Here is a 23,792-nt window from a genome sequence, read left to right as displayed (position 1 = left end):
GTGTGTGTGTGTGTGTGTGTGTGTGTGTGTGTGTGTGTGTGTGTGTGATATCGGGCTTTTTTTAATCAATAGAATATTATTAAAGGAAGGTTGGTATTGAATTTGGTGATGATCGGTGAAGGAGTTCTTTAACTTTATAAAAATTTTTGAATGTTTTGAGAAATGTCCGTGGTAGCTTCAACTTCCGCAAATTTTGAGATATTGGGCTATTTATAATTTCATTATATTCTTCAGTCTTTTCTACTCCTATTTCATATATAATTTTTTAAGATTTAGTTGATTATACCTAGCTTTATACGCGATCAAAGATCCATATGCGGAGTCCATATACATATAGACCGTATAGCCTGAACTCCCAAAGTCAACTTTAATTTGATATTGCGTCGATTGTAAAACTCCACTTGTGCTACTAAGCTAATCTATCAATTTATAAAAAGGTTAAACTTAAAATTTGAAAAAAGTGTGCAAATTAGGAACTTTGTTTCCTGATTATTACAGATCGATCGCTACCATTGCTCCTATTTCATTTAGTTCATAAAGCTTTCTCTATGAGGAAGCCAAACTAATAAATACTAATAATTATGCATCAAGCAAAATACAAGCTTCCTCATAAGAGAAAGCATTATGAGCGAAATAAAATGTTAAATTGCTCTGAATAGGAGCAATGGTAGCAATCTGTAATAACGAGGAAATTTTTAATTTGCACACTTTTTGTAATTGCAATACTATAATAATTATATGATTTTTGTTACAGATTCCAACCTCCAATCGCTGATGATTGCTTGCACAGATTACTTCCATCCTGGCAACGCCTGGAATTAGTTGCATTGCGCTGTATTGTCCTCACTAATCACAATTTGAAATTATTAACGCAGTGCAAAAACTTAAAACAGTTACAACTTTATTCGGTGAAACTTGTTACACCTGATAAGTGTTTTACTATTTTGGAACAATGTCCAAAACTGCAAGAGTTTCATCTCATACATTGTAACATTGACGATTGTTTGGTTAACGAATGGAAGGAAAGATATCCGCATGTGTCCATCTATATACACTTGAAGAATGATAATTTTAATAGTTTTGTTGACCCTTTTGAGATGTATGTATATCATTTTACTTTTTAAAAATTATCTAGCGAACTAGATTGTAAAAGAAGTTAATGCCTAATAAAAACGAAATATTCACATTTATTTATAATTTATTTTTGAACAGTTTTATCTTTTTTTTTGTAATTTGACTCTTTTGGCAGAAGGTCATTTTTTTGCTTGAAATAGTTGTTTAGCAAAATATTAAGGCAAACTATATTTAAGGCTCTTGGGCTCTTTCCGCTATCACGTAAGATTAATTGTGACGTCAGAAGCGAGAAATGACATGCTGAGAATTCTTGCGTGCCACACTTCAAAAATACTCCGAAATACTATTCTGCAAAAGACACTCTTTACAATAAAAGAAGATTCAACTTAATCGGTCTAATAGTTTTCCGGCAATCCCTCATAATTATTAGACCACTTTTCAGGGCCGAAAAACGGTTATGACCCCTTAATACAGTTTCCGGTTTCAGATTGAAGCATCAATGGCTGATCACAGCATCGCGTATTATCGCATCACCACATTCAATGTATGTATATAGAGAGCGCCAGATAATTTTTTGATTCGATATATTGCATTTTAAAGACGTATGTCAATCGCGTGTGTCAATCAATCATTGTCTAAAAACATGGAATATGGCAGTTTGACATTAAAACGGAAATATCATTAAACGCAAAATCATTAAAAAAAGATTTAAGAAATGGTTCGAATACTGTCCTCTTAAAATATTCTTTAGATGACATAAGAGAAAATATCCCCTCTCGTAAGACACATATTTAGTGCCTATGTTAGATGACAAATATTTCAAATTGGGCAATAAGCATCTTAGCCTGCCAACATTTTTGGGTTCTTGAATTTACAATACAATTTTACAATACAATTTCAGAAAATAATCCGGTAAGAATTGAGGAAAATTGGGTGTGTGTTTATAATGCAAAATACAATGTAAAATATTGTCAATTGATAACATTATTTATTACTTTATTTCTTTACCTAGTTAAAGTTAATATCTTACCAACTATTCATCTATGCTTTTATGATACAAAATTACGCGTCTAATTTTCCTGGAAATAAAAATGCTGAAACTCTTATTTAACCACAAATGCTCATAATTCGAACACGTAATTAAATTTCCTACCCATCAGCTCTGTAAGATGTTCCGAGCTAGCAAATAACCAATATAAGAATAAATCGGCGCGAAGTAGAAGCGGTGAAATAAAGGTCACACATGAACATTTTATTTCGAAATTGGCGATACTTGGTGGAAGCAGGCGTATATCGTATCTATATACCTAGAGATATTATTTTAAACGTAATAACAAAAGAACAGAAGAAAAATTGCACTGCAAATCCAAGTGTTATTTTTACACGCAGAAGCGTCGAAAAATGACACATTTGACTGAAGATTTTTTTACATACTTCTTTATATACTAAATTACGTCATTTAATACGCATAATTATATAAAATTCAAAGTTAATTGTGTGCGTTTAATCGTGTTAAATGACATGATTTAAAACGGGAAGAAATGAGTAAGAGGGACATTATGCCCCCCCCTCTAGATTTTTATTTTTTTAATTTAGAATAATTTTATTATTGATAACCCAATAACTTTTTTTTAATTTACACAAGAGAAAAAAATCTGTACAAGTATTTCTTTAAAAAATATTGTTTTAAAAATACATTTGTCTGTCAGAGCTTTACATACCTAAATCGAAAAATTTCATATACTTACGTTTCTTTTTTTTTATAGAATGATCGAACTCGATCGATAGATGGTATTTTATCTTATGAGTGTTATAAAGAAATTTTCTAGAGTAGTATCTACGATGTAATTTATCGAAATTTATTAAATTTGTTCACTTTTGTAATTTTTACCTTGTTTTAAAAAGTGCATTATTAATCTCCTGGAAGTGAAGAAATTCAAGAAAATCGAAATTTGCCTTTCCTAAATAATTCTTTTTCATTGTTTTTTTAGTAGGGGAGACCGGGGCAAAGTCGTCACCGGGGCGGAGTCGTCATTGCAATTATCTCGAAATCTGTATGTTGTGTAAACTCGCCATTAATACTGTAAACGCGGCTTATGGTGCCCACGTGGTCAACGGATATATATAAATAGAAATCTAGGAAATAACTGAACAATTTTGAATCAAACTCCATTTCAAAAATCAATCAAAGAATATGGAGCATCGAGCCGTAACTGGGTGTTGGTGTTAGAATATTTTATATTTAAGTTAGTAATCCGAAAAGTTTTGTAATACGTGCCCAGGTGTTTAATCGCAAACAATATTGATTTCTTTTTCTTTTTTTTAATAAAGCGGCATAACAAGGCGAAAAAAAATGTGTACTCGCGATCATGGCAACGAGAGTAGGTTTAATTACCGGAATCGGTAATTAAAGAGAAAATGTCTCCAAAGACACAAAGGAGAAAAAACTTTCGACGACGCGCAAAGGCGCGACGCTTCTTGTGCTCATCATTTTTTCTTTTACGAGAATCCGGATAACGTTCTGTTTTAAATTTATATAACCAACTAGAATGCGAGGCAATTTTAAACATCCGCATCTTCAATAACGTCGAGTTGTAAAAGTCGGTATCAGTACTAAAAAGCTCGGTGGAAAGTTCGGAGAGTATATATAGTTCGTCTATGAAAGACGATTAGTCGTTGTCGTCGATCGCGTACGTTGCGGACCGGACGCGGGATACCTACACCCTGACCTTTTAGACGGATAATTAATAACTTGGGAGTTATTAATAAATGGAAGAGCTATATGCGATTCGAGGCAAAAACGCAAGAAATCGCAAGTGTTCCTATGACAAATTCATAATTCACGCGAGATAATCTTAATTCTTTTTCAGACGTTTGTGCAGCGATCCTTAATTATCTTCGCCGCTCTCCTGTGCTATTACCAGTCCTGGGTCGGCGCGGACGGCGCGATGGACTGCGAGTAAGTGTCGTATTCATAAGCTTCTTTCTTCTCCCCGTATCGCTGGAAGATAAACAGAACCATAGGATATAAATCGCGGGGTCACTGTTGCAGGATAACACCATCACCCGAAATGCCGAGGTATTCAACCAGCTAGACGATGAAGCGCTTGGTATACCCTTACCTGTTATGCGCGCTATAAGGTAACTCCGGTATATACGCCGCAGCTAAGGGAAACTTAATTTATCGAGTACTATTTACTATGTTTAAGGCAAATGAATTATACCAATAAAAACTCTATACTGTCTGCTACTATTAAAAATATGAAGAAAAGTATATTTAAAACAATCTAATGTAAAAAATTGTGCAAATTAGAAATTTGCACTTGGCTTCCTCATAGAGGAAATGATGTCTTAAGATGCTAATACGGCTCTCTGATTGGCTGATGACGCCTTAAGACTATATCTAAGACGATCTTGGATATAAAGCTCGACTATGAATACCGGCCTTAAAGAATTATATATGAAATAGAAATAGAAAAGACTGAAGAATATAATAAAATTAAAAAATTTTGGTAAACTTTTTTTTAACAGAAATCGGTAACCCCTTTATTATTAACAATTTTTATTAATTCTATTATATTCTTCAGTCTTTTCTACCCCTATTTCATATATAATTGGTTAAGATTTGGTTGATCAGTTCTGGAGTTATAGAAATTTCTGTAAATTTGGCACAGACATACATACATACATACACACATACCGACATTTTTTTTAATGCAATATTTCGACGTTTTAGAACACTCTGAACATATTGACATTAAAAACTCAAAAAACAATCTTTTTTTTGGTTTCTTCTACCCCTATTTTATATATAATTTTTTTAAATTTGGTTGATTAGAGCCAACTTTATACGCAATCAAAGGTTCATATACGAATTTACGAAAACAAAGCTTCCTCTATGAGAAAGCAAAATTGAATAAAATATTCATTCTTTGTATTTAATAAAAAAAACTTTTATAAACTTTTGCATTTTTGCTATATATGTCAAAGGGGTGGATTATATGACATTCATGGGTAAAATATACGCCTTATAAAAAATTACAAATAATGTTTATAAATAAGGCAATAAAATGTCATAATAAGTTATAAAATGTGTGTAAGAAGTTTATTAAGGTGTAAGAATGATAAACAAATTATAAAACTGAAAATTTAAAAAAAATATATATATAGAAGAGCGATAGATGCATTATAGATTATTATTATATACATCTAAAATAATTTGCAATTGTTTTTCTGTAACAGCATTTTGCTATTCAATCATTATAAAATAACTTTAAAAGATACAATCTTTATCAAGAAGTACGTATCTCTTACCCGTTTTGTGTTTCTATTACGTTTTCATTAATTTAACATGGACTTTTGTCGCATAACCAACTTACCCTACTATTGGGGCAAGTTGGCTACAATGCAGCATGTTCGTATTTCACTTATTACAAAGAAACTATACAATATACAGGAGCGTTCTTGGCATGAAAATGTAGAGAAAGGTTCTCTCTATTATATTAGTACTATTAATCATGAAAATTAGTTGTTTAAAAACTTAAATGCCGAAATTGTGAAAACGGTGCCAATGAGCCCCGGTTTCCCCTACTTTTTAATAATATAATTTTACATAATATATTTTCGCGATAGTTCGATTACTATCTACTGTACGTTGTACGTGTCATATTGAATTGCGGCTACATAATATTTAGTTGGTTAACTATGCGCTGTTACTAACCGTCTATTTGACTAACATAATGTCAAATAAATGTCCGAAGTTGCATCTTCGAATATTTCGACGTTAATAAAGGCTCTTGTTCACTCACTGCAGTCATCTTGAATTTATGACGTCAGAAAAGCTTGCATTAACGTTATATATGTAATACATAAAAAAAATTCGTCAGATTTCTTATTACGAGATATCGCTTTTGTTTACGAGATATCTTAATCAAAAGCACGCATAAAAAGAATATTCCGGAAAAGCTATTTGGTAGCGTCGCGTATATGCTCCTGAATATAGACAATAACTCAGACAGTACAAATCAATTTATATTTGATGTACTTCGCGACGACGCTACCGCATCATTGATTGTACATGATCGGGATAATGTTTTAATGTTTCTTTCTTATGCGTTGCTAAACATATTATCACAATAAACAAATTAAGCAGGTTTAGGGACTACATAATGACTATACATATAGTCCTTATTAAAAATCTATATTAGAATTTAGCGTCTAAATTTCTCGGAGTGAAAATTCGGCCGATAGAGTGAGATTTCACTCTTTTGGAGTGAGATCTCACTCCAAAAAGAGTGAAATCTCACTCCAAAAAAGTGAAATCTCACTCTATCGGCCGAATTTTTACTCCGAGAAATTTAGAGAGTAGAATTCTACTTTATAATGTGTAATAGAGAAACATAATAGACATGTATGTATTAATATATGTGTCAATATTCACGTATATAAAATTATTGTAGAATTCTATTCTGAATTCTCGAGAATTATAAAGTCTTTTAAAGCATATTTTAACACAAATTAGTGTAATAGCTATATTTATTTATTTCCATTCATACGAGTGCGATGAGTCATAACTTAACAAAATTACAGGGGTTTTCAGAAAAATAGCTGTAAACCATCAGTTTTATTATCTACAACTCTAATTTACTTTCAAAGTTTGATAACTTAATTAAATCATAGAAATAATTACGTATTCAAATTTTGTTGAATTTATTTTAATAAATATTAAAAAAACAGTGGAGAAAACTTTCCTGTGAAATAATTTGAGTGTAACGTATAAATAGTTAAAATTTGCTACTGGTATTAACTTATCAGTATTGGTAGACTATGTTTCTTAATATACATATACACAAGAATCTAGAAAACACAAATTTGAGTAATTGAAAATTAATGTTACATTGTATTTTACATTGTTAAAATCAACAAATAATAAATCGATAAGCATTCGTGTAAAAATTACGATTACCATTAGACCGAGTCTAAATGCGCGTATTCTACGATAACATTATCTAAATTTTTCGCTTCATAACTTATTGTAATCTCGATATTATTAGAATTTTTAAATTAATCTCTATTAATTAATCTTACGTTGTTAAAATATTACATTGATGCAAACTCTGCATACAATTTACAAAACTAAAGACACAAAGAATAATATACATAATACAATATCGATATAATATTGTATTATTTGCGTAAATTTTTCGGATAAAAGATCAGTGTTATGATATTTTCTGCGAAATTTCCTTTGTTTCTAAGTTCAAACTTTCTATCCTTGTCGCAATGTCATCCATCGATTTCACAATATTTTTCATCGATTTTTCATGAAGTTTTTCTTGCAAAATTTCCGTCGTCTGACTGCTTATTTCATTCCATGAAAAAGCGATATCTTCTTCCCGACATAATCGACTGCACACAACGAATCTAGCTACAAGTTTATGTTGATATGTGCCGACGACGAGATACACTTGTTTTCTAGTCTGCAGACGATCTAAGAGTTCCTTTGTCAAACTGTTATCACCCTGAAAAGAGGAATAATCTTTTTGTTGCAGAAATCTTAGAAATAATTCAGCCAAGTTACAATTAAAATTAAAATTATGATTGTAATTAAAATAAGTTAATTTATAATTAAAACTATAACACTGATTAAGAAGGAGATCCTAATATTATGATATTATGATTATGTACATAGTCAATACATGATTAATTAATTACTAAAGTTAAATAGAAATAAATTTAGTTAACACTAGAACTACAGAGGATTAACTTGTACGTATTTTTACCGAAAAAGTAAATATAAAAATAAATTTATAAAATTAATTATCTGTATATTTCAATAAAAATCAGAAAAAATTTCAAAAATTGTGATAGTTTAAAAATAAATAATTATTATTTAAAAAAGTGTCAAGCAAGTTATTTTGACCCTCTTGTTAGTTCTAATCTTAATTGAATTAAAAATTTATAAAATAAAAGAATAAAAAAATTTATGATTAAAGGTTAAATTTTTATTTTGCAAACTGGTAAAAGAGACTTGTAATTGGAAAACGTACTATGATACGGAAACAGACAAGACCCATAACGACCTCGGTGACTATTTCGAACCTGTTGTCCGACCTGACGTACTTCTCGAAAAGCTGCGCTAGTTTTATGGTGTGTCTAATATGTTCTTGAAGTCCTTGCACTCCATAAATACGCATAACGAACCACAGTTTTAACGAACGAAAACGCCGACCCAACGGTATCTGCCAATTCTGTATTATGAAAAATTCAAGATTTACAAGAATGGAGAACATTTTTAATTACTTTGTTAAAAAAGATAGTCTATTAAGATAAGAATATTATGTTGACAAGATTTATAAAATCTTACTCTATAATCCGGTACAAGTCCTTCCTTATCGTGGGCAAGGTATATTCTATTAACACTGAACGCTTCTATAAGTCGTCTCGAGTTTTTTACCCACATTACCGAAGCATCGAAGTTTGTAAGTAGCCACTTATGAGCGTTTACGTTGAAGGAGTCCGCGTACTGAACGCCGGACATCAAATAACGAAATTCCGGACAAACAAACGCTGCACCTGAATCAATACAATTAATTAAAGTGATGAATTTTTATAATGACCACGTGCAATTATAATCTTAGCTGGTGATTAATCAAATGGCATGAATCTTTTTGTACTAATAAATATTAGCGATTATTTGAAGTAACGTATTACGTCGAATATATAAGACAGAAATGTAGATTTAATAAAAAAAGAGATAAATTGCATTATATCTACCCGCGTAAGCAGCGTCAACGTGCAGCCATATATTGTATTCTTCGCATATTGGTCCTATCTCGTCGATATTGTCAAACGCACAGGTGCCAGTAGTTCCTAAAGTAGCGACGACGTAACACGGTATAAAGCCTTTCTCCAAATCTTCCTGTATCGCTTTCTTCAAAGTTTCTCCGCGCAGAGAGCACTTATCGTCCACTGGTAGCAACCTCATTGGCATTGATCCTAAAATTCCTGCTTTTTCCACTGATGAATTGCTCTGATCTGAAAATGTGTGGACAAATATTTACGGCGTTTACTCAAATGTTTAAAAAACATGTTTACGCAAATATGTAACATTAGCATAAAGATGTAGGTAAGTAATTAATTTTTAATTAATTAAATGTGATATATACAGAATATCCCATTTTAATTCCTTACCTCGAATATCTTGTAAATGACACATTTTCGTAGAAAATGTTTCAGACAAAATTTGTTTGGTCCTGAAGGGGCCACAAAAAACTACTTTTTATTTGACCTTAAGTAAAAAAACATTATAAAGCCATTTTGATTTCCTTAAATAAGAACCCATATGTTTTATGGTATATTCTTATAGTCGAAACGGTTTTGAAATACTGGTTACAAACCCTCTTACAAACGATGAAAACTTCCAGAGTTATGAATCTTTAATGTTTAAGTACTGCCAGCAAATCTGTTGCAAGTGTTTGTTGTATGCACGAATGTTTTCACAAACAAATAATAATTTTTTATGGCTCTTTCAGGACCAAACAAATTTTGTCTAGAACATTTTCCCCAAAAACGTCATTTACAAGATATTCGAGGTAAACAATTAAAATGGGACCTTCTGTATATATACAATCGATATTATATGTAAATTTATATTGAACCTTTTTTCCTTGCTTAACAGGTTAATAATATTTTATCGATAATACACGCATTTTCAAAATTTGTTCATTTCCATTAATACTCACTGGAAGTATATGCAACCAATTTAGATTTAATATGATTCTCGTCCGCTTCTGGATGAAGACGTTTCATTCGACGTGTTGTGTGCTCTTTTGCGGCTAATAAACAAAGGAATGTACATTCACTTGCAGATCCCTAAAATTAATAAATTAATTAATGAAATTAATAAACTAAGTTCTATATAACTAAATTTTTTAAACATTAAGAAACGTTAGTATGCAATATTACAATAAATATACTAAAATGTACAATTATTTATATTAACATATGATATGTTGTAACACATGATTATTTATATATTAACAGTACGATAGTAAAATTAGGATATACAAAGAAGAATTTATGTAAGTAGAAAATTAAATTAATTAAAATAAATTTTTGTAATAAAGAGAGTTGTATAACACATATATTTATTATTTTTATATTTTTATATTTATTATTAAATATTTATTATAAATTATTATAATAATTATTTATTCAAAGGAAATAAAATAGATTTTTTATAATGGCTGTAAATTATTAATTTTCTTTGTGTCCATTGTATAATAATCCAAATGAACAATGGCTCGTTGGTCTAGGGGTATGATTCTCGCTTAGGGTGCGAGAGGTCCCGGGTTCAAATCCCGGACGAGCCCATTATTTTTGTCATTTTTTTTTTGCGTTATTTTAGTAATCAATATCAGTTTTGTGTTAGATTAAAATCATCGATGCAATTTTATTTTATTTTAAAAATGTAAAATTTATGATCTCACTGTGTAAATATATATATATATAGAGATATATAGATTGTTGTAATTACTTGAATGACTCCTCCACCTGTTCCACTGCTGCAATTCAAAAACTCATTAGGTAACCCTAACAGTTTGCCAAGCCAATTACACGTAATGACCTCGAGCTCGGTGCAAGCCGGAGATGCTATCCAGCTGAAACCGATGCATCCGATCGCGCAGCTTAAAATCTCAGCGACGATAGCTGGATAGGAATTAGCCGTTGGAAAATATGCGTGAAAGTGCGGCGAGTTCCAATGTGTTATCTGCACATATTGACGGAAATGATAAAAACTTATCTTCTGTTTTTTATAACAATATAACAAAAAGAATGTTCGTAATTTAGATATTAAAAATTTTTTTAATACGAGCAGCCAAAATTATAAAACGAAAAGACAAACTGTAAGAGAGAAGCAACTAGACTAAAGTATTAACTTTAAGCAACACCGCACAGATTAATAGTATTTATTTTTAATTTATTGAATTTTATTACTTTCTTCTTTTTATTTCTATTATATATTTCTAATTATATATTTAAAGAGAATCTATTTATATATTTAAAAAAATTCTTTTTTTTTCTTTTTTCTTTTATTTCTGAATAGAATCGTGATTTTATTGATGCAACTCTAAGTATAAAAATTTACTAACGTGATATAACAAAATCTCTTATAACTAAAAATAGATTAAAAATTTACCCCTGGCATAATATATTGTTCCACGTCTTTGAGCACTTCTTGCCATCTCTCGGACTTTTTCGGCGCTTCTTTCGGCAATAATTTACTTAAATAACCCGGCTCCACATCCGGCAATACGTTTCTGCTTCTTAAACTATCAGTATAATCCGCGACATAGTCTATAGTCGCCTTTGCAAATTCCACGAATTCCGGCGTGTCCATATTTTCTCTGTCTGAATTCAAGAGCACACGACACAATCGCGCTGTAATACACGTGTTGAAAAAAATTGTGATTTTAATTAAAATTCTGATATAACATAAAAATAATAGGATGAGGCGATTGAACTGCAGCTTCCGATTTGTCGTCAAAATTAAGCTTATGTGGCAAATCGCTACTTCGCGAACGATTTATGTAACTAATATCTACCGTTACGTTGTTATAAATTTTATGATCGCTATCAAGATTTTACCTTGAGTTAAACTACTTATTACAATTTGCGCGAAATAATTCGAAGGCTTGAGCACTTGATGTCACATTAGCACTTCTTTATAAATTATAAATTGTGAATATAGTTTTTAAAGAAGAATGCAATGGCACATATATAACAGCACATACACAGTCGCTATTAATTTTTTATAAAAATTAGCACAATATACAAGCATACAGAATTCTGTATACTATTGTCACGATATAATACTGTCACAACAATTTATTAACTGCCAAAAGAAACGTTTGATAGCGAAGAGGAAAATTTCTCATACAAATGTGGGAATCTTTCGATAAAATCTTGCGTCACGTTTTGCTTCCTCATAGAGGAAGCTTTGTTTTCATAAACTTCGTATTTTATTCTATTTTCAAGACAACTATCTTTATCTCTGGACTTTTATTTTATTTCTTTTCATACAATCAATTATCGAACTCGTACCTCTACGATCTACGCGTATTGCATGGAACGCGGAGAATTTCACTTCGTATGCACTTCTATAAACATCATCGTCTTTCACTCGGATCCGTGATTCGTATAATATTTCGTTGACACCACTGAATCGGACACAATGCCGTTACGCGAGAAAAATTTAACTGGCTGATCCGTACGACTCGAGATCGACGCGCAAGCCGGTGGACGATTCGGAAGTGAATTTCAGTCGAATACCATTCTCTAACGTTAAATACCGCCACCCAGAAAACTTTCACTTGCTTTCTCCGTAATCACGCGCCAAATTTGCTGACCGCGGAAGCAATTTTTCTCTAGTGCTCTGAAAAACGCTTCTTTCGTCTTCAACAGACCTCTTCTTTTAATTAAACGGTTGTTAAATTCTTTAATTCTAATTGAACGGTACATGAAAATAATATTATTGCAATTTAATTATATTTATTAATTGACTAATTAAGAATAACTAACACTCATCCTAACGGGATTTTTAATTACGTAATCTTTATTGGTTTGATTTAAAATGTTTTTGTATAAAATTGTATGATTATATAATTAATAATTATTGACTCTGAGATGTCTAATCGAGAAGAAACACATCACAATAAGAACAAGCTAATTAAAATGCGTGAATTAATAAAAAACGTCAAATCTAATTAATGTGTCCAGCATTTCGGTTTCCATTTGCATCTTTATCAAAAACAACGTATTGCAAAACGTGAATAATTTACGTAATTTAAATTCGAAAATATTATAAGAGTTAGACATAAACGAGATAGTGTGTCAGCACAAAATCAAGTTAATGTGAATACGTATAAAATTGTGATGTTCTTGCATTTTCAGAAAATTCATAAAAAAAAAACTTGTCAACTCCTGTAAATCAGTTTGTACACCCTCGATATATTTTCTCTTAATTGCATATTCTTATACCTTTTTTTTCTTCTTTAAAGCAATAAGAATAGACTGTATAGCAGAAGAGCGCTTATTTTACCATAAAATGCCCGGCGAAACTTACTACATGCCTTCTTCTTTCCTTTCTTCTTTTTTTCTATTTTGCCAAAAACGGAAAGCTTATCCGATTTTAAGATACTATCGATTTTTCATAATTTGTGACTTTTGTCCAATCACTACCTGCAGTTTTAACGGTAACTCTACTGTGAGCGCAATGAAGACTCAAGAAACTATCCATATTAAAGATTATAAGAAGAGACTTTAATTCTTTCATCAATGTCAATACATCATTGTAGTAAAAATTGTTATATTTAAAATTAATACAATTAAAGATTTATTCACGAATTACATAACACATATTGATTTAAAGTTTTATTTTCAAATATCAATGATGACTTATATAACTTTATAATTTATAATTTTGCGATTAATTTATCGAAATCTATTAAGCAATACAAGAAACAATTTGCGTTTCACTTTTATTTAAATTTTACAGCATAAATAAATTTCTCGTAAGTATAACTGCTGTGATATCAATTTTGAATAACGTTAGATAATTAAACACAATTCTATATAAAAACTTTTAATTACTATTACTTATTAAATACACAAAACTATACATAAAATAATTTTAATATATTTAAAAAATCAATATTAGTTAATTTCAATACATTTTTCGGCACTTATTATTATTATTTTTTTATTCAAATATAAAAATAATAGAAAATTTAGATTATATTTGATTCTAAGATAACGTTAGATTAATTAAACACAGTTCCATATAAATACCTGTATTACTACGCATTAAAGAAATACCATATCTAAAGTAAGTTTTATTGTATTTAAAAAATTAATATAATTAACTAATTTTTTAATGAGACTTTTTCGCATATTATTATTATTATTTCTAACATAAGTAAATAAAAGATCCATTCCGTTCAATTATTTTCTTTTTGACGTTACAGTACGAAGCAATCGGCTTAAGTATATCATTTACTTTCAATGCAAATATAGAAAAATAAAGCGCAAAAAGAAAGAATTGCGGGCTCGTCCGGGATTTGAACCCGGGACCTCTCGCACCCGAAGCGAGAATCATACCCCTAGACCAACGAGCCTTATGAAAACTTTTTCATTCTTGATGTCCCACATGGTCGTAATCAAGATGAGACAAAATTAACACATAAAGAAGTTATTTATCTAATAAAAAATACTTAATGTAATTGAAGTCGTTACATGCGCGACATTGGCTATCTGCCATATCTTTTGTTTGAATGGTGAATCGTATCATGAAACATTCAATTCTTTACCTTCCTCACAGTGTGTCCATTATTTGTTCTATTCGTTAAATATGCGTTTTTCTTTTATTGTTAAGAAGATTTTCTTGTTTTTTCGTTACTTTACCTGACATTTTTATTTTTAAAGTACATTTTATAAAAAAGTAATGATATTTTATATTATAACATAATTATATATTTTAATTTTTAATTTGTTAGTTCTTTGAATTTATTAGATATTTTGATTTCAATTTGTTCAGACTCTTAGATAAAAGACTTTAAAATACAATTAAACATCTATAATAATTTAGCCTATCATTGTACATGGATGAAACAAGTCACATGTTCAATATATGATTGACTGATATTTGATAAACCGGGAGGTGTCAACCGTTACGGAAGCAGCCAGTTCTCGACATGGCTCGTTGGTCTAGGGGTATGATTCTCGCTTAGGGTGCGAGAGGTCCCGGGTTCAAATCCCGGACGAGCCCGTCTTTTTGTTAATCCAACTGGTTTCTCAGTGACCCACTTTCGCGACTTTCAATTTGGCAGTCCACTGCTGCAAGTGTTATATATGACACACATCACATTCCACGATCGATAAAATATGTCAAGTTAAATTTTTTTTTTTTTTTTTAGTTTCCGTGGTATAGATTAATTTTTGTCATTGTACGCCGAGCAAAATAAAGGCAACAAATATGAAATATTGAAGTGTACTGCTTGTAAATTCGAGAAAACTAATATATATAGGTATATATATATTAATATTATTTTTGCTAAGATTTTTATTTAAGTATATTTAAGTTTTACTCATTTACAATTAATATTGTTTATAATTAATACAAGATTTAGAAGCCAAAGATTAATTTCTATTTAAATAGAAAGAGAGAGTAAAAGAGCAATACAAATAGAAAGCAGATGACGAGGATTTTGTGTCACTTTCAAATTCCCTGTTTAAAATTGCCTGAGACTACTTTAATCCTTTTTTTCCCGTTAAATAATTATTGCGTAATATGTTATAATACACTTGTTTGTCTTGAACTATTACGATTAAGGATTAGGAGCAGAGGGAAATTGTTAAACAAAAAAAGTAAAAAAATTGCTTTTTTTAATTTATACTCTTCGTACTTATAAACTTTTACATATATTTATAAGTAATTTGTACAAGACAATTATGCAAATAATAATTTGAATAGGATAGATTAGTAATTAATAATTAAACAAGAATAAAATACAGTAAAGTGACTTACGTAATATCCAAAGTGCTTCTAAAAACACAAGATATTCCTGGTAACATTAAATTAGACCTTTACTTTTTTTTCCTCAAGGTTTGATCATGATAATCACTTTGTTCACGGTCACACTTTTTTAAACCAAGAAATATGATTACGTGAGTGATTTTCAATCTATTTAGATCTAACAGGATATATAAAATATAGTAGCATCGTAAAAGCATAAATAATTATTGTAGGTAATATATCCATTTAAAAAATTTATTTTGCGTAAGTATTTGCATAACATATTCACACGTAATACAATACTTAACTTACTCTATTACTCTTGTATAATAAAGCATCTATTAATTCTAAAAATTCTCGAGCGTACAGTAAATTTGACACACACTTGTTGTGCAGATTTTAGGAATTTTTTAAGATGTTTTGTCAATTATTTTTCATAAAAAATTATTTATACTTTGTTTATATTTATTGCTTATACCTATAACAGATATTGTTTCAATATTTTTGAAGATTACATATGTGAAAAATATTTTAATAATTATTAACTTCTAGGAGGAAATATTATGTCAGAAATAATAGTTCACTTTTTTTATTATTATCAGACTTTTTAGTTGCACTCAATAAGTGTATCACAAGACTGTCTGCATAAAATAAATATTTTTAAAAAGCTATATAAAATGTGACCATGAACGAAATGAATAAAGTGATTATCATGGCTAATTGTTTCTTATGCTGTCTGCTCCCTCAGTCTTTATTTTAATTATTTTACCGTAATTACAATTTTACAAACGGTGCATGACCATAATTACAATTTTTATGTCATTTTGAATTAGTTAAAATCATTTTATTAAAAATCGAATACAAATCAGATAGTGATATATTGACAGCAATCGTTATGCCATATATTTTTTAATAATAATAGAAAGCTTTGCAGCCACTAGTAATGTATATATAATCTCTCTTATCTTTTTATCAATTATTAACTACTTTAATTCGCTAATAATAAATATATGATAATTATTATCCTACTCATCGCCTTTTATAATTATAAAAAAATAAGAAATTATATAATACAGAATAGAGAATAAAAGAATTAAAACAAAATTTCTGCGTGTACAAAGTATATTAATTTATTGAATTTATGTTTACTTTCAGTAATCGTTTCACTTAATTCTTCAGCGAGTTTATAGCTCTGTTTTATTTAGCTGAACTTCTTGCACAGTTTATCTTTTCTCTTTTTCTCTCCAGTGTGAAAAGAAAAAGAAGATACAGAACCGTACAAGAAATTCAGCTAAAAAGAACAGGCCTTATCTATATGCAATAAATAATAATACTAATTCAAGAATACAAATAATACGCAAATAACGCACATTACATATCATAAATTAATACTTAAAAACTTCTCAATATAAATAAAAAAATAAAAACAGTATCCCCTTGACGGGATTGAGGCCCCGGAGGGATTCGAACCCTCGATCTCCTGTTTACTAGACAGGCGCTTTAACCAACTAAGCCACGGCGCCTACGTGACGTGAAAACGTTCTGCTACATAGAAAAAGTTGACGCATGCTTTTACAAGGCTAGTATGTAAAATCTCTAAATAATTAATTTAGATATCAATATATTCCGAATTATACCGCATTATTCCATTTATTCCTGATAAACGTTTTATTTAAGCCATCGATTGTTAAGACTTCTCTGATGAAAGTATAAAAAGATATATTTTCGTATCAAGGAAAAGTAAATTAAAAAAAAAATTTTAAGAATATTTCTCTAATAACTATTGTTCTCGTCTTCCTTTCTCGTTGCAACAAATTTTCGCAAAAGCAGCAAAAAGATAAACCTGGAGGCGCCGGGTATCGATCCCGGTACCTCTCGCATGCTAAGCGAGCGCTCTACCATCTGAGCTACGCCCCCTTCGTGATTGAGTACTCGCACATAAAGTACAAAGTTCAGCAAAATGCTTGATATGTTGAATACTCCGCATTAATCAAAAATATTAAAAATTGAGCTAAAAGAGCGTACAAATATTAATTGTAAAAGTTTAAACACAAATCAAGAATTTAAAATTTTTTACACAGTCATATTTACATGAAAAATAAAATAAAACAGATTCATAAACTAAATGTTAACAAAATGCTTAATTATCTTAACTTAATACATTTATATAACAAGAACAATTAAAAAGAATTTAATTAAAATTGTACAAACATTCTGAGATTTTGTAATTTATCATATTATATTGAACATTGTAATACCTAAATAACGAATTGAATCGTAAGAACTATAATACGCGCACAGAAAAAATATGTATCTGCAGATATACATAAAATAGCTTCAAGGACTATACTATATATATATACCTTATCTATATGTGCACTTTATGTGCAAAGATTAGGGCAAACGAAATTTAGCAAAAACTTTTTCGGTGCGCAGTCAGCAGTAATTCACGAGAACGGGACAGGGCAAAGTGGGAAATTCGCGGTAGCGGCAGAGAATTGGATCCTTGTGATTCCGTGTTACTTTTATTAGATACCATTTACTACAGGTTTATCTTCTACCGGTGCACAGACAGTCCTAAGACTTCGACAATAGATTGGTGGTTCTGCTACTAACTTCGATTGATATTTTCATTTCTACAAGAAACAACAAAATTCTGTAATGCTCATTTCTGAAATAAATTTCAGTATACGAAACAAAAAATAATTTTACAAAGATTTTTATACACGACAAAATCTCTCTCTCCAGAATTAGATTTAAAAGAAAAATTTTTTATATCACACACTTAGGTATAAAATAAATTAAATTATATTTAAAATTATTTAACGGGATTAATTATATTTGTCACATATATTTAATATGCATAGTACAGCTATGGATATACACGTATTCCTAAAATGCTAAAATGATTAATTGTAAAATATCAAGCGACAACCGAGTGAAGCTGTCGGCTACGTTAAAACTAAGTACGTGCCGTCATAAGGCATAGGCTGATTGTGAATGGACTATTGCCGCTGAGAACGGCAAATTTTAGAAAGAATTTTAGAAAGAACTTTTACTGCTAAATTATTGATGAATTTTCCGTATTATATAAAATATAGAAAAAAAAAAAAACATTTTAACTTCTACTTATTATTAACTTTGAAAATCTATACTTATTATATCCTTCAATTTTTGTATTTTGTTGCGCTTTTTTGGTTATTTATGTATGTATTTCAGCCAAAATTAAAAGAGGATTTCTTAAAACAAAATCTCGAAAAAAAATTAATTTTTAAAATTATGAATTTTGTAAAATTTTTATGGACACTTCATAAAGAGGCCATCAAATATGTAATAATAATATATATAATAATAATGATAATTTTAGCACTTTTTCATGATCTAATATAACTCGTAAAAGAAATTTTATCCAGATGACATCACATCTTATAAAAGAGCGCTCGAAATATTTTAGCTCATGGGCGCAAAACCGGTTAATGCGGCACTGCCAGGAAGATAAACCGGAATAACAAACCCGCGCGGCCCGCGCAAGCCGCGCAACCCGCGCAACCCGCGCTTCTGCGCTAATACTTATAGCGGCCACTAGATGGCTCGCTTTCTCGTAAGTAAAATTCAACACCGTATACTATAATAAGACGAGCCAGAGAACGCTTCGGCACTCTGGTTTCCCTTCAATTCACGCATAAATCTTTCGCCTTTTACTAAAGATTTCCGTGGAGGGGAACAATTGATGAGTCTATAGACTAATTTTTTGTGTACCCAACGCAAGTTGGGTCAGAAATTAATACAAACAGAAGCATCTTTTCTATTCATATAAGGACTGGTGAACCGGTCCTTGTAGCACATAACAATGCACATATGCACAATATTTATCGAAACTATGAAATTTTCGCGAGCTCCTTGTTCCTTCTTTTAGAAATATCTCAAAATTTATTTATTCCTTTTCGTTACCCTTTTTCTAAAAAGATTTATTCATACTTAATATTCTTAACGCGATATCGTTTCCTATTTTTAACATAATAAAATGAATAGGAAGATTTCTCTAACACCTTTGTTGTGCCATTATGAAAGTGTTATAATGCTTCCTCGGATATTATTCAAAATAATAATATAAAAAACTTGTCGAGAGAAATGATACGTACACACACAAGTAGAAATTCAATATCATTAAAATATCATTTCAGATGCATATAAGCAGTGAGTGACAAAGAGAGCTTTTTTGGAACTTTTTACTCCGATTTAATAAATAAATTAAATATTACAAATTATTGTTGATTTTTTATTAATAACATGAGCCAGAAATATATTAATAAAATCTATAATCCGAATCGTTCGCTTTGCGATAATCTCTACTTATACAGTTAACGTATAAATTACAATAGTAATTGCCTGTCTTTTATGAATTTTATTTTATAAAATTACTTTTCTAGTTATTTATTAGCCATTTAATTATAAATTAAATTAGAACTTTGAACGTAGCACGCACATACATATAACTTTTTATTCCTATTTTAAGTTTGGACGATGCATAAATTAATTGTAAACAGAAGAACTAGGAATATGGCAATTTCAATCAAATTCCAATAAACTAAATTAATGGTGATCAATTCAATCAGCAGAAATGCTTACAGAAAAATTTTTAACTATATCACTCTCTATAATCTAATCTTACTTTTTATATATCAAACAATAAAATATTTATAAGTTTATCTATGTTGACAGAATATTGATAAGTTAATTATAAGTAAATAATTCGTTGAAGTCAACGATTAATCAAAAATACTTATTCCAAAGTAAAGAAGATCTAGTCTTTTTAAATAAAAAAAAGTTATTATTTAAATATCTCATTATTCTAAAATTCCTCCACACGAACTACTCCTGCGAATACCTTATATGTAAATCGTGAATGCCAGAACACAATTACGCAAAAAGTAAAGAAAATTATTGTGGGATACTAGGATGGATATATATTATATATCTTCTCACATTGAAAGCTAATTATAAAATATTAATTCAGAATAATTAAAAAATATTGGTCGTAAAATGTAGGGAGAGAAGAGGATAAGTCTAGAAAAAATACTAAAATGTCTATGAAGACCGAAATATAATATTCTCGTAACTGTACAAACAAGTTAAACGCTTACATCGCCTGCATGCCCGTTCGAAATTGACTTTTTGCTCGCGCTAAGCGAACTATATATCCGGACGAAAAATCTGTGATGTTTTGCAAGTCACCTAAACAATAATATATCCGAAATGTAACGTTCTATTATCAATAATTCCAATGATTCGTCTACAATAAAAATAATGCGATTGCACAGCTGAGAAATTTATAGACTATAAGTGACATCTCTCGATCAATGCGCATATTAGTCGTGTTACTCAGTCGCGTCAGATGGCGTCACGTACCCTAAAATAATTCCGTATTCTACATTGCTAATACAAAACGATTCAACGCGCCGCGGCGCGTTGATTCAGAACGCAAGGACGCGAGACGCGATCGTCCCGCATTAATTTTACGTTAAAAATGCGCAACAAGCGCGATTTCTACCGGGAGTGCTGATTAGAATAACGCGCAAAAACGCTAAAACGTAAACGATTATCGCGAATCTTCATGATTGTTGCCACATTCCATTTGCCGCAATTGACGCTGCTTCGTGATTCGAAATGGTTACGGTGCCGGTGAGTACAAATTCCGATGCTACAGGTACGCAAAAATAATCCTTTATGGTCTTTCGGGAGAATCGAAGCGATTGACATTATATAAAGACAGCATATCGGAAATTCGAATTGTCGTAACGATATTACGTGTGCATTTAATGCAAAATCTGCCACTAGACATGGTATATCCGATATCGTGTCCATATATTAGAATCCGTCTATTCCATCAAGTGAACTACGTAGTCGTAGCATTATTTGTATACAATGAATTTACATGTGTGATTAATTAATTGAGATATTTGCACGTGACTTAATTGAATATACAATAAAATACAAAAATGTTTCTTCTCTATTTTAACGCATTTTTTTTTTAATATGCGATATTAATTTAGTACCGAAGTTCTAAACCAATTGATAAAAAATGTATTATTTCTTAATCAAGATCATATATTTCTATCAACTTCATACAATTTTAACTTCATTAAGATTCTGATTATTATCGAACATTATAGTAGAGCTTCATATAGATATACAGCGATAATTTATTGAATATAGTGATTTACATTAAATTATGTATATTAAGAATGGAACTAATTAATTTTATTTGTGTATAAAAATTTTTGTAAAAAAAATAATGCGTAACGCAAAAATAAGAAATTTGCAATAAATTCCAAATTGTTTCAAACAAATGCAATACTGCGTGTATTATCGCGGGTGATAAAACAAGCGTTCTCCGCATAGTTATCTCTCGTACTGCAAGATGGCAAAAGAGGTTCAGTTATTCGTACAAACTCTTAATTAAAGTGAAATGAACCTCGTATTAAACATAAAATTAGCTTAATATTTTATATAAATATTAATATAAACTTTTCTAAAGAATTAGAGATTATTTACACATATTTGGCATTTTTTATATTAATATAGCTTTATGACATTATCTCAAATTATCAGAGAAAGTAATCCGTATCTTTGCCGGAAATTTATTTGAAAAACTGTGGCTTTTTATTCGTCAATTATATGAACAGAAACATATTTTAAATTAATAAGTAAAAATATTCACATTAATTATTCCGTCAATTCAACAAATTACTACCATCGAACGTGAAAGTAACTTATATGATGACAGTAATTTATAAAATGACAGTCACTAAAAAATTTGATAATATTTTTCATGTCCAATTAACAAGTAATTTAATATTTCGCATGACCATAAACATCTTATAAAATCTGTATTATAGCTCGTTAAAAAGATTCTGCTCCCGTAATGTAATCTTAGGCATAATTAATTAATCGAGCATCGAGCGAGAAAAATTTCGTTTTCGTGAAAAGTGACACACGAATTAGATTAGACTGCATGACGACAAATATAATTAAAAAAAAAAACGACAAGAACTGCTGGTTTCGGCTGACAAGATACGTGCGAGAGGATGAGCCCGCGGTACACCTCGATGTCCCTAGCAGCAGAAGGCTCCCTCGATTGAAAAAGAGACAACCGATAACGGCATGAAGGGTAGATGAAATGGAGGTTCGTTTACCCCTGGTATGGAAGAGTCACCCCGTCCTCATCGATCCTCATCCTCCGCCTTCTCTCCACAGTCGTCTCTCTCCGGTGCGCTTCTCTCCCCCTCCCGCCCCCCTTGTTCCCCAAACATCCCCTCGTATTTTCCCTCAACTGCCGTCACTGGTTCCATCTCTCTGTCTCTCTCTCTCTCCCCGCCTCTCTCTCCTCGTCGCTCCTCGTCGCTTCCTTTCTATCCTCCAACGTTCACCCTTTAAGCCTTCGCCCGCGTTCTTCCCCATCCCACCGCGTTCTCTTCCCTTTTCGCCCTCCCGCCGCGCGCCGCCTTGTCAGCCTCGCGAAGAAATTCACTTTCGCGAAAAAAAAGGGAAAAAGACACGAAAAATCGATGCGCCACGCCGATTGGCCGCGCTCGGCCGGGCTCGCGTCTGCATTCGTTCGCGGCCTGCTCGTGGGCGTGGCTTAAAGATGAGCTCTCGCTGTGTCATCGCTTATATTGATCCTACACTACCCGGTGTGTACGCAGCGCCCGCCGACGCTACACCCACACACACATGAAGAGCTCACACGGCTGCGTCGGCCTCGCTTGCGATGCGTCCACGGGCGTGCGATGCATCCACAGGCGAGATCGCGAGCGTGCACACGGTCGGGGTGCACATAGCACCGCGGCACCTGCGTGTATTACAGGGGATGTATACGGGGTGGTCTAAAAAAGATGAGATCCGGCATCGATCGTCTCATCCGGCTTAATTTTAATGACTTCGCATGTTCGTCATTATTAGCATTAAATTTCATGTTTATGTCATCTATGAGTGATGACTGTAAGAGAGTTTCAAATCGCGTCTTCTATTATATTAAAATACTCTTATTTTATTTGTGATCAGAGAAGACTTGACAATTCATGTATCTGTAAACTAATCAGTCGCGTTTATAGCATCAACAATTAAACTCACCACAATTATC

General features: G+C 31.1%; 2 protein-coding genes and 6 non-coding genes across 8 annotated transcripts in view; 4 read left to right on the top strand and 4 right to left on the bottom strand.

The window, feature by feature from the left end:
* LOC112454617 (F-box/LRR-repeat protein 2-like) overlaps positions 1–4,169 on the top strand; it is a 5,015-nt gene extending 846 nt beyond the window's left edge. Inside the window, exons 3-6 of the mRNA XM_025016114.1 lie at positions 755–1,037; positions 1,562–1,618; positions 3,945–4,033; positions 4,127–4,169. Of these exons, the coding sequence (XP_024871882.1) occupies positions 755–1,037; positions 1,562–1,618; positions 3,945–4,033; positions 4,127–4,169 (472 nt within the window). The remainder of the gene's footprint in view (positions 1–754; positions 1,038–1,561; positions 1,619–3,944; positions 4,034–4,126) is intronic.
* A 2,760-nt stretch (positions 4,170–6,929) lies between these two features.
* On the bottom strand, positions 6,930–12,308 carry LOC112454620 (aromatic-L-amino-acid decarboxylase-like). The gene is made up of 8 exons (XM_025016116.1): positions 12,181–12,308; positions 11,276–11,487; positions 10,613–10,846; positions 9,819–9,948; positions 8,851–9,111; positions 8,441–8,649; positions 8,124–8,324; positions 6,930–7,595 (listed from the first exon to the last, which is right to left on the bottom strand). Exons 2-8 carry the CDS (start codon positions 11,474–11,476, stop codon positions 7,296–7,298), a joined length of 1,536 nt encoding a protein of 511 aa, XP_024871884.1. The 5' UTR covers positions 11,477–11,487; positions 12,181–12,308; the 3' UTR covers positions 6,930–7,295.
* On the top strand, positions 10,377–10,448 carry Trnap-agg. Its single transcript has one exon. It is a non-coding gene; the product is annotated as a tRNA-Pro (tRNA).
* A 1,872-nt stretch (positions 12,309–14,180) lies between the features above and the next one.
* Trnap-cgg lies at positions 14,181–14,252 on the bottom strand. The gene has a single exon. It is a non-coding gene; the product is annotated as a tRNA-Pro (tRNA).
* A 578-nt stretch (positions 14,253–14,830) lies between these two features.
* Trnap-agg lies at positions 14,831–14,902 on the top strand. The gene has a single exon. It is a non-coding gene; the product is annotated as a tRNA-Pro (tRNA).
* Positions 14,903–17,098: 2,196 nt separating this feature from the next.
* On the bottom strand, positions 17,099–17,172 carry Trnat-agu. The gene has a single exon. It is a non-coding gene; the product is annotated as a tRNA-Thr (tRNA).
* A 321-nt stretch (positions 17,173–17,493) lies between these two features.
* Positions 17,494–17,566, bottom strand: Trnaa-agc. The gene has a single exon. It is a non-coding gene; the product is annotated as a tRNA-Ala (tRNA).
* A 1,738-nt stretch (positions 17,567–19,304) lies between these two features.
* Positions 19,305–19,425, top strand: LOC112454624. The gene has a single exon (XR_003040767.1). It is a non-coding gene; the product is annotated as a U5 spliceosomal RNA (small nuclear RNA).
* The last annotated feature ends 4,367 nt before the right edge of the window (positions 19,426–23,792 follow it).

This window comes from Temnothorax curvispinosus, unplaced genomic scaffold (assembly GCF_003070985.1).
Source record: "Temnothorax curvispinosus isolate PA1 unplaced genomic scaffold, ASM307098v1 QBEX01005182.1, whole genome shotgun sequence".
NCBI lineage: Eukaryota > Metazoa > Arthropoda > Insecta > Hymenoptera > Formicidae > Temnothorax > Temnothorax curvispinosus.
Note: the sequence above shows the minus strand (reverse complement) of the source record. Positions and strands in the feature narration are given on the sequence as shown.

What these genes read in the sequence shown, in the direction of transcription:
- LOC112454620 (XM_025016116.1), bottom strand. Translation starts at nt 11,476, where the DNA reads ATGGACACGCCGGAATTCGTGGAATTTGCAAAGGCGACTATAGACTAT. An exon ending in CAGGTGGAGGAGTCATTCAA is followed by an intron (nt 9,949 to 10,612) that starts GTAATTACAACA and finishes TATTAATTTTAG; the next exon opens with GGATCTGCAAGTGAATGTAC. An exon ending in ATTGGTTGCATATACTTCCA is followed by an intron (nt 9,112 to 9,818) that starts GTGAGTATTAAT and finishes ACACATTTTCAG; the next exon opens with ATCAGAGCAATTCATCAGTG.